Source organism: Chiloscyllium plagiosum, chromosome 6, assembly GCF_004010195.1.
Source record: "Chiloscyllium plagiosum isolate BGI_BamShark_2017 chromosome 6, ASM401019v2, whole genome shotgun sequence".
Lineage (NCBI taxonomy): Eukaryota > Metazoa > Chordata > Chondrichthyes > Orectolobiformes > Hemiscylliidae > Chiloscyllium > Chiloscyllium plagiosum.
In genome coordinates this window covers 80,331,967-80,343,690 of record NC_057715.1, presented here as the reverse complement: position 1 = coordinate 80,343,690, position 11,724 = coordinate 80,331,967, and the positions used below count along the sequence as shown (strand labels likewise).

Sequence of the window (11,724 nt, the reverse complement as noted above, 5' to 3'; positions counted from 1 at the left end):
TCTATCTTCAGGTACACACCATTCCATTCTCCCCTTCTCACGTCAAACCCTCCCAGTTACTCCCGTCTTCCCGATGTCTTAAATTCCCCCTTAGATCAGTCTTAGCATGGCTATATCTCAAATGTTTTATGGCGCACCCCTTGTCAATATCATGATCTTTCCATCCCACGGGTTGCCAAGTTTGCGGGTAACATTTTCATACCGCGCATGCTCGTTCCGTGCAATGGTCAAGAACTCCAACTCCCAGAAGGCCGCGGTCACAGTACGCAGGCGCTGTGGTATGCGATGCCGGAAGTCTTTGGCCTGCGTTGGAGCGCGAGTTCCTGGATATGTTGAACAGACAGTTGATGAGACTCTTTAAATGTATTCAAGCTGGTCGTTTAAAAATCTACAGAAATGTCTCCACTTCGTGGTCTCCGGTGGGAGCGGCTTTCAATGACAAACCGAGGAGAAAGGTGGATCTGTTCGGGAAGAACGTGGTGAGTGACACTTTCAATGGAATGTGCACGAGGTTGCTGCACGTTAAACTGTTAAAGCTCAGCCCGGCCACTGCACCGAGTTTTAATAGATTCGTTTCTAATAAAGTTGAAGAGTTTTGACAGCACTCAATGAGGGTCAGTACAGACTCGAGTGACCGAATGGCCTCTATCTGCGTTGTAGGGATTCTATGATTATATGAAAATGCATCACCTTTTCAGGATTAAATTCTACTTGCATCTGACCAGCTGGTCTATACTGTTCTTGTAGTCTAAGGCTTTCCTCATTATTTACACATACAAATTTTGTGTCACTTGTGAACTTGCTGATCATGCATTCTACATTTACCTCTAGATCAGTGAAGGACCCAGCACTGACTTATGTGGTACATCACTGGATACATGTTTCCAGTCACACAAATATCCTTCAACCATCATCCTCTGCTTAAGCCAATTTTGAATCCGATTTTTACGACTTGCCCTGGATTGACACAGAAAATACAAGTGGGAATAGGCCTTTTGGACCTACTCCATCATTCAATATGATCATAGCCACTCTGTGTCCTGTTGCTACTTTTTCCCCATATCCTATGATCACTTTTAAACCTAAAAGCTATATCTAAATCTTTAGAAAACACTTAATGTTCTGGCCTCAGCTGTTTTCTGTGGCAGAGAATTCCAAAGACTCACCACATCTCAGTCCTAATTGGCCTACCCATATTGTTAGTCTGTGACTTTGGGTTCTAGCTGTCCCAGTTATTAAGAGCAACTTTCCTGCATTTACTCTGTTTGTCCTTTTAGAATTTTATACGTTTCTGAAATATCTCTCTGTTCTTCTAAACTCCAGTGAACGGAGTTCTAACGTAGTGGCATAGTGGCTTCATGGTTAGCGCTGCTGCCTCACTGCACCAGGGACCTGAGTTCAACTCCAGCCTCGGGCGACTGTCTGTATGGAGTTTGCACATTCTCTCTGTGTCTGCATGGGTTTCCGCTGGGTGCTCTGGTTTCCTCCCACAATCCAGGGATGTGTAGGTTAGATGAATTGGTGATACTAAATTGCCCATAGTGCTCTGGAATGTGCAGGTTAGGTGCATTAGTCAGGGGTGTGTAGAGTAATAGGGTAGGGGAAAGGTTCTGGAAGGGTTACTCTTTGGAAAGTTGGTGTGGACTTGTTGTCAAAAGGCCTGTTTTCACACAGTATGGATTCTATGAATCAGTCTATCTTAATACATAATGCTTACCATCCCAGAAATCAGTCTGGTAAACCTTATATACACTCCCTCCATCAATAGAACATCAAGTTGTTGGAGGGAATCCTGAGGGATTGGATGTATATGTATTTGGAAAAGCAAGGACTGATTCGGGATAGTCAACTTGGCTTTGCGCGTGGGGAAATCATGTCTCACAAACTTGATTGAGTTTTTTGAAAAAGTAACGAAGACGATTGTTGAGGGCAGAGCGGTAGATGTGATCTATATGGACTTCAGGAAGGCGTTCAACAGGGTTCCCCATGGGAGACTGATTAGCAAGGTTAGATCTCATGGAATAAAGGGAGAACTAGCCATTTGGATACAGAACTGGCTCAAAGGTAGAAGACAGAGGGTGGGTGGTAGAGGGTTGTTTTTCAGACTGGAGACCTGTGTCCAGTGGAGTGCCACAAGGTTCGGTGCTGGGCCCTCTACTTTTCGTCATTTACATAAATGATTTGGATGCGAGCTTAAGAGGAACAGTTAGTAAGTTTGCAGATGACACCAAAATTGGAGATGTAGTGGACAGTGAAGAGGGTTCCCTCAGATTACAACAGCATCTGGACCAGATAGGCCAGTGGGCTGAGAAGTGGCAGATGAAGTTTAATTCCGATAAATGCGAGGTGCTGCATTTTGGGAAAACAAATCTTAGCAGGACTTATACACTTAATAGTAAGGTCCTAGGGAGTGTTTCTGAACAAAGAGACCTTGGAGTGCAGGTTCATAGCTCCTTGAAAGTGGAGTCGCAGGTAGATAGGATCATGAAGAAGCCGTTTGGTATGCTTTCCTTTATTGGTCAGAGTATTGAGTACAGGAGTTGGGAGGTCATGTTGCGGCTGTACAAGACATTGGTTAGGCCACTTTTGGAATATTGCGTGCAATTCTGGTCTCCTTCCTATCGGAAAAATGTTGTGAAACTTGAAAGGGTTCAGAAAAGATTTACAAGGATGTTGCCAAGGTTGGAGGATCTGAGCTACTGGGAGCTGCTGAACAGGCTAGGGCTGTTTTCCCTGGAGCATCTGAGGCTGAGGGGTGACCTTATAGAGGTTTACAAAATTATGAGGGGCATGGATTGGATAAATAGACAAAGTCTTTTCCCTGGGGCTGGGGAGTTCAAAACTAGGGGGCATAGGTTTAGGGTGAGAGGGGAAAGATATAAAAGAGACCTCAGGGGCAACGATTTCAGATAGAGGGTGGTACGTGTATGGAATGAGCTGCTAGAGGATGTGGTGGAAGCTGGTACAATTGCAACATTTAAGAGGCATTTGGATGGGTATATGAATAGGAAGGGTTTGGAGGGATATGGGCCGGGTGCTGGCAGGTGGGACTAGATTGGGTTGGGATATCTGGTCGGCATGGACGGGTTGGACTGAAGGGTCTGTTTCCATGCTGTACATCTCTATGACTCTATGAGGCGATCAAAACTGCACACAATACCACAGGCATGGTCTCACCATGGCCCTGTGCAATTGCAGCTAGAAAACCCTGCTCCGACATTTGAATTCTTTCACTATGGAAGCTAAGATACCATTTGTCTTCCTCACTGCTTGCTGCACCTGCATATTTATTTTGTGATTGATTTAGAAGGGCCCCCAGATCTTGTTGCGCCTCCCCCTTCTCGAACTATTGCCATTCTGATAATCTGCCTTTGTGTTTTTGATCCTAAAACCTTCTTAACCAGTCTGACATGAGACCTTGTCAAAAGCCTTACTGAAGTCCATGTATACTACATCATTCCCCCTGCCCCTTACATATCCAGTCACCTTAAAAATATAAGTAATGTTATTTAACATGATCTCCCTTTACAAAGGTATGCTGACTATCTTTGATTAATCCTTACTTTTCCAAGTGGAGATTAATTCTGTCCCTCAGAATTTTTTCCAATAGGTTCCCTACCACAGACATTGGATTCCCTGGGCTGTAGTTTCCTGTTTATTCCTTCCATCGTTCTTGAACAATGGTACTACATTTGCTCTTCTTCAATCTTCTGGCACCTCTCATTGCCAGAGAGGATTTGAAAAGTAATGATATAGCCCCTGTAGTCTCATCCATTGTCTGTGCTTCCAATTAAACTTGTTGGACTATTACCTGGTGTCGTGTGATTTTTAACTTTGTCTCCCACAGCAGCCTTGGATACACCTCTTCTGGGTCTGGGGTTTTATCCATTTTTGGGCTGCTGAAACTTTTAATAACTCCTCCCTCTCAATGCTAATTTGTTCAAATGTACCATAATTGCTTTCCTTGATTTCTAGACATACATTTCTAGACATCTTCCGACTAGGCACGTTACAGCCTGCCGGTCTCAATTGAATTCTGAAGAAGGGCTTATGCCCGAAACGTCGATTCTCCTGTTCCTTTGATGCTGTCTGACCTGCTGCGCTTTTCCAGCAACACATTTTTAAGCTCAACATTGAATTCAACAACTTCAGATGATTATCCCACCTCGACCCCTCTGTTTTCATTCTGCTCCATAATTTTATTTCATTTATTTTATTTATCTTTTTTGATATTTTTTTCACTTCTGTACCTCTTATTTCTTGATTGTCTCTCCTTCAGCCTTGGTCATTCACAGCTCCTAATCTCCCTATAATCTCTTTCTGCACTGTCATTATCACCTCTTTATTGCTACCTTTGCTTCTGGAACCATGACTCACCTTCTCTCAGCCGAGTATAAATACCTCCCTATTTCTCCCTTTTTTATTCTTTGACAAAGGGTCAGTTAGACTCAACATCAGCTCTTTTCTCTCCTCACAGATGCTGCCAGACCTGCTGAGATTTTCCAGCATTTTCTCTTTTGGTTTCAGATTTCAGCATCCGCAATAATTTGCTTTTTTCCTCCACCACCACCCTCTGTCTTCTACCTTTGAGCCAGTTCTGTATCCAAATGGCTCGTTCTTCCTGTATTCCATGAGATCTAACCTTGCTAACCAGGCTCCTATGAGGAACCTTGTCAAATGGCCTTACTAAAGTCCATATAGATCACCTCCACCACTGTGCCCTCTTCATTACGTCTTCAAAAAACTCAATCAATCTTCAATGAATACAGATGCAAAATACTGTACTCATTTAGAATCTCAGTTATGCTTCTCAGCTCCACATAATATATTTTTTTAAATTCAGTCGTGAAATGTGGGTATCACTGGCTTGCCAGCATTTATCAACCATCCCCCTTGAGAAGGTGGTCGTGAGCTGTTTCCTTAAACTGCTGCACATGGACTGCAATGGTCAAGGGCAACTAGGGACAGGCAATAAATGCTGGCCAGCCAATCTCTACCATGTTCCATGAGTGAATTTAAAAAAAACACATTACTACTTTGATTCTCAATGGTCCCTGCTCTTTTCCTGGTTATTCTCTTGCCCTAATGTACTTCATAAAATGTCTTTGGTGGGTAACAGTAAGGTAATTCCAATGTGTTTTTCATGCCCCCTCTTCACTTGCCTAATTCATTTTTTTCAAGCAACTCCCTGCATTATTATATTTCTGTAGTGCTGTTTTGATTAGATTATTTACAGCGTGGAAACAGGCCCTTCGGCCCAACAAGTCCACACCGACCCGCCAAAGTGCAACCCACTCAGACCCATTCCCTCCAGCTAACACTACGGGCAGTTTAGCATGGCCAATTCACCTAACCTGCACATCTTTGGACTGTGGGAGGAAACCGGAGCACCCGCAGGAAACCCACGCAGACAATGGGGGAATGTGCAAACTCCACACAGTCAGTCGCCTGAGGCGGGAATTGAACCTGGGTCTCTGGCGCTGTGAGGCAGCAGTGCTAACCACTGTGCCACCGTGCTGCCCATAAAGGGTTTTGACCATTTGGTATCTACCATTTTTTTTCTTATCTAATTCTGCACATCTGTTGACATTCAGGGGTCTCTGTACCCTTTAATGTTTACTGGACCATGTTGGCCCTGCACTGTCACTGTTACTCTTTTGAATGACTCCCACTGCTGTGATGTGGAGTTTCCTGCAAGCAGCTACTTCCAGTGCACTTGGACAGATCCTATCATATTTTATTAAAATCATTCTTCTCCCATTTCAGAACTTCTATTTCCAGTCCTTTTCCATAATTAACTTAATGACCACAATTCAGAAAGGTTTATTGACAAATGCTCTCCCACTGCCACATCTATGTCTTGCCTGTTTTTTTTTCCCCCAAACATTAGGTCCAGTACCACCTCCCCTCTTGTTGGACTTTCTACACTTTCTAGAAGGTTCTCCCAACCTCTCTAAACCATTCAGACCTAGTCCATTCCTGTTGATAACGGGGAAATTAAAATTTTCTACTATTTACACCCTATCATTTTGACACTTCTCTGAATTTTGCCTGCATATAAGATCATAAGATGTAGGAGCAGAATTAGGCCATTGGGCTTATCGATTCAGCTCTGTCATTTGATCATGGCTGATATGTTTCTCAACCCCATTCATCTGCCTTCTCCCTGTAACCCTTGATCCCTTTGCCTATCAAGAACCTATCTATTTCTGTCTTAAGTACACTCAGTGACTTTGTCTCCACAGCCCTCTGTGGCAATGATTTCCACAGATTAACCCCTCTCTGCCTGGAAATTCCTCCTCATCTCAATTCTGTAGGGCCATCTCTTCACTCTGGGTCCTAGTCTCTCCTACTAATGGAAACATCTTCATGTCCAACGTATCCAGGCCTTTCAGTATTCTGTTAGTTTCAATGACATCCGCCCTCAAGTTTCTGAACATTAAGTTTTAAAATCCTTAACTGCACCTCGAATCACAAGCCCTTCACCCCCGGATCATTCTTGTAAATCTCCTCTGGACCTCCTCCAATGCCAGCACATCCTTTCTTGGATATGGAGCCTAACACTATTCTGACTATTCCAAATGCGGTCTGACCAGTGTTTTATACAGCCTCAACAGTACATGTCTGTTTTTGTATTCTAACTCTCTTAAAATGAATGTTAGCATTGCATTTGACTTTCTAACTGCTAACTGAATGTTTATGTTAACCTTAAGCGAATCCTGAAGTAGGACTCCTAAATCCCTGTATGCTTCAGACTTCTGAAGCCTTTCCCCATACAGAAAATAGTCTGTCTCTTTTTCCCTACCAAAGTGCATAACCTCACGCTTTCCCAGATTGACCAAACACTGAATAGATAGATTAAAATGGTAATTGCTAGGATGTTGATAGTGGTGGGTTCAGTGATGGTAACAGAGGGGCTGTAGTTAGATTCTCTTGTTGGAGATGGTCATTGCCTGGCATTTGAGTAGTGTGAATATACTTTGCTACTTTTCAGCCCCAAATCTGGACATTTTACACGGCCTGCTGCACTTGGACATGACCGCATAATCATATGAGCAGTCATGAATGGTGTGGAACATTGTGTGTAATCGTCAGCAACCACCCCAACTTCTGGTTTTATAACGGAGGGAATGTTGATTCCCTGACTTGATGGTAATGAGGTTGCAGATTGTATTGGAACAGAATTCTGCTTCTGGTGGCCCAAAGTAATCTATCGATGCCCAGTTTTCAGTTGCTAGTTGTATCTGAAATCTCTCTCATTTAGCACTGTGATCGTGGCTACAATACAATCTAAGGTTTCTCAATGTGAAGAGGACTTTGTCTCTATAACGTTTGCGCAGTCATGGACAAATGTACATGCGGTACCTATAAAATTGGTGAGGATGAGGTCCAGTGTGTTTTCCACTGTTGTTGCTTTCCTCACCACCAGCTACAGTTCCAATCTCATAGCATTGTTTTTCAGAACTCCACTGGTCCATTCAGTAATGCTGCTGCTGAACAATGGTTGGTAGTAGACATTAAAATCCCCCATTCAAAGTACATTTTGTGTCCTTGCCACCCTCAGTGCTTCCTCCAAGTGTTGTTCAACATGGAGGAGGAAGTTGAAGAGGATGGTATCGAAAACCAGCAGGTGGATTCCTTGCATGTATTTGACCTGGTACCCTGAGACTTCACGGTGTCTGAAGTCAATGTTGAGAGCTCCCATGGTAACTTCCTCATAATTGTGCTGTCACTTCTCCTGGGCCTGTCTGCCAGTGGGACTAGACCTGTCTAGGGCTGTTGATGGTGGTGTCTGGGACATAGTCATACAGAATCGTACCTTTATAGATAATGTTGGCCCGTTTCTCTATCCCCGTATCAGTCGAAGCAAACACTCATTCACACAGTATGGCTCTATCTCCTTCATGTTTATTCCGGGCCCTGGAGGGAGAGAGAACAATCGCCCATGCGCACAGAGACATGAGTTCTCAGTCTTCTCTCAAACAGCAGATTCTTAAGGAGCTATATAGTCACTTACAGCATCCAAATAAGGCAACGTCTATATTGATCAGGTGACTGTTACAATCAACGAGCATCAACAATGAGGATTAAACCATCTGGTAATATACAATGGATGTTCTTAACCTTGTTAACTGGCTTTATATAATGAATGCTTTTTACCTCGTTAACCCACTACCTTTGTTAACTGCAAGTTTTTATCTGGTCAAAGTCATGCTAGCTGAGCGTTTGTTACATAAACTTAACTCTTTCCCTACCTGCTCATACTTTATACACTTTCACATTCCATCCTTTTATCATTTCAAGATAACCACCTAGGTGGCACTACCAGCTTTCATAAGACACTGACATCCAGTATTTAAGCAAGTTATTGGCATACAGCATACAATGATTATAATAAAAATTACTAGTCTGTTACAGTAAATAGAATTCGAAGAATCCTCCCATGTGGAAAATATTCACCAGTAAAGTTCTTAAATCCACAGTCCTTAGTGACCACTCCATCACCTGTAAGTTGAGTGGAAATGAGCCAGTTCTCCAAAATCTCCAGTAAAGTCTAACCTGAAAACAAACTTCAGTCTGTCCTTGCACACCACTCCACAGAGAAATCTGAATTCTTGGATCAGGGCAGTTATGCTTCACAAAACTGACGAATCTTCTATCCTTCCAGAGATGCTTTAGAGGGGGACACCAGCACATCTGAGTATTCAGTGTAGCTGCTGCAGCTGCAGGCTAGGTGAACGCAGCATTCTTTACTGCACCTGCTCCGGCTCTGCTGTTAAATGTAACAAAGCCAACTGCTATTATGATGTTTGCTTGATCAGTGAACCTTCATATCCCTTAAATGATTGAAAGAGAAGGTAAAGCTCATGAGGTTTAATATCCACAGGAAAGCTGCTGACAACAAGAGTACCGACCTCCTCTTCACTGTTGTTAGCTTCTTCCATTTTCATGCTCATGACTGGGGAGATAATTGGATCCGTTGGATCAGGTTGTGGAGGGGTGCACGGTGGTCTGAAGATGTGCTTTACCTGTGAATGGAGAAACTCTAGAGACTATGTTAGCTGCTAAAGTATCTCTGCATTTTCTCTCTCATTCCTTCCTTGCCAAGGTGGATATCAGTATGAAGACAGTCACACAGTAAATGACACTAAATTGTGTCTGCCTATTTCAACATTCTCAGTCATGTTGAAGTCTGTTACTCTGTTCACTATTTATGACATTATCAAATTTTATACAATCCATAAACTTCCAAATTGTACTGCCTAAACAATTCAGTCAATTATATGCAAACATCAAAGGTCCTAAAATCAAACTGTCCGGGGACCCCATTCAGGTTACTCAAAAATTATTTTCCTTTAACAAATTAATACTTTGGCTAATGTGAAAGCTGTCAGGAAAAGTATTGCAAAATCTAGAACAGCAAGAAAACAGCAAAATATTTCCTGTGCTTTAGCAATCGAAGAGGCAGTTTCAGTTCAGATTTAAATCTCAAATATTCGTGGTAAACAAATGCAGAATACATTAAAATATATTCTCCAAATGAAACTTCCCAAATAAGACAGTCAGAATTACAGTGGCAACTTTGGTAAAGAACAACATTCTTTGAATCTGCAATATGAAGGGGGCCAATGAAGTCTTAACAATAATTAACAGAACTGTGAAACAGCTCAGCCTCAAGTTCTAATATTCTCTCAAATCTTAATAAAACTTCAAACTCAAAATACTCTGCTTTTTATGAACCTCTGCATTAAAAGCATAGCAGCAAAGATATTTTAATACAATACTCTCATTTGGCTAAAGCATGACCACTGACCCAACTATTCTTTTTTAAACAGGCATTGTAGAATTTCAAACAAATCAGGGGCTCAAGGCACTCGATTTGTTTTAAGGTTACAAGTTTGATAATTTTAAAAAAGACATAGAGTTTACAATTTCATTGTAAAAACAAAATCTGACCTTTTAAATTGCCCACAAAACACAAAAGTTGTGATCCTAATTCAAACAAGGCAAAACAGTTACTTTCTGAACCAGTATTTTAGCAAACCAACATTTTTAATCATCAAACACTCACAGCATGGCACAATTTATATCGAAACTTCTTTTTCTGACTTCTTATTAGTACAAGCTTAGTTTCAGCGTTTTTCGTTTTTTTTTGTTTGAAGATCCTCTGGTTAGAAATCTTCTAATTTTAATATGGAGGAAAAACGTGCACATTTGAGATCCCTCTCAGTTCACCCGGTGATGATCCATGAAATGGAAAATTAGGAGCCAAAAACACGGAGGAGGTGGCCCCAAAAGATCTGCACCAGAGTCAGACAAAAATAAATCCCATCCACAGACTCCAAAGCAACCACCATGGCACAGGAAAAAAAAAACAAGATTTCCAAGATTCCCAAAGCTCCACGAAACCCATAGTGCCTGGCGCGCGCACACAAAAAAAATTCCTGAAGCGTCCTCGCCTCGGTGGAAACCGGACCGAGGAATGCCACCATGCCACCATACCACCGGATTAGGCTGCGAAGAAAAGAAAGACCAGCCGTTTCCTCACGACGAAAGCACATCCACGAAAACAACCTCTCAGCAGAGCACATGGCGCTGCAGTCCAAGCCACACTCTTCCCCCAGAAGAAAGACTCGCAGAGCCTCAAATTTTGACACCAGAGGACCTTAAAATGAGAAAGGGGTTACTTCTGACAGAGACTCTAATCCCAGTTAAAACCCAGGGGACCCAAAGCCCTGTTTGTCAGTGCACTTTTGAAACTGTGTCTCTCAACTGTACTAATTACCATTTGAGACTTCCGTAGAGTATAAAGCGATTGAACGAGTGGATCATTTCCGATACACAGGAATATCGAGAGGGACCAAGTTTCAAAATCTTTCCTTGTGATCCCATATGTCTCGAGATACTGGTGTTCTGGACGTTTGCTACTATTCATTTGGAGTCCTACCTGGTTCGCCATATTGTCGTCCCGTTTCCCTATCCCCGTATCAGTTGAAGGAAACACTCAGAGATACAGTATGGCTTCACCTCCTTCACCTTTATTCTGGATCCTGGAGGGAGAGAGAACGATTGCCCATGTGCACAGAGGCATGAGTTCTTGGTCTTCTCTGGAACAGCAGATTCTTAGGGAATTATATAGTTACTTACAGCGAGTAGCATCCAATCAATATAGATTGGGTGACCGTAACATTCAGCGCGCATCAACATTAAAGATTAAGCCATCTGATATTATACAAAGAATGTTCTTAACCTTGTTAACTGGCTTTATATAATGAATGCTGTTCACCTCATTAACCCACTACTCTTGCCTCCAGCACCTTATTGTTTACTGCAAGTTCTTACTTGGTAAAAGTCATGCTAGCTGAGCCTTTGTTCCACAATCCAAAACTTAATCCTTTCCCTACCTGCTCATACCTTATACACTTACTCAACTATGTCAGGCTTTTGCTTGATTAGTCTGTGAGCTAGCTCTCCCAGTTTTGGCAGTAGCCCCCAGATGTTGGTATGGAGAGAGTTCTAGGATCAACAGAGCTTTTTTCTTGCAGTTGTCCTTTCCAGTTCTTAAATTGATACAAGATGCTGCGTTGGGTTTCACTTTTTTAATTTTCTAGTGATTGTCAGACTTGCTAGGCCATTTCAAAGGGCATTTGAAAGTCCATTATATTACTGTATATCTGGAGTCACATGTCGGCCAGACCAGGTAAGAATGGCAGTTTCTTTCCT

At 42.4% G+C, this 11,724-nt stretch overlaps 1 protein-coding gene across 1 annotated transcript in view; it reads left to right on the top strand.

The window, feature by feature from the left end:
* The first annotated feature begins 230 nt into the window (after positions 1 to 230).
* The window catches only part of LOC122550751 (mitochondrial intermediate peptidase-like), a 156,126-nt gene continuing 144,632 nt past the window's right edge, over positions 231 to 11,724 (top strand). The window contains exon 1 of the mRNA XM_043691957.1: positions 231 to 479. Coding sequence (XP_043547892.1) covers positions 330 to 479 — 150 coding nt within the window. The 5' untranslated portion in view covers positions 231 to 329. The remainder of the gene's footprint in view (positions 480 to 11,724) is intronic.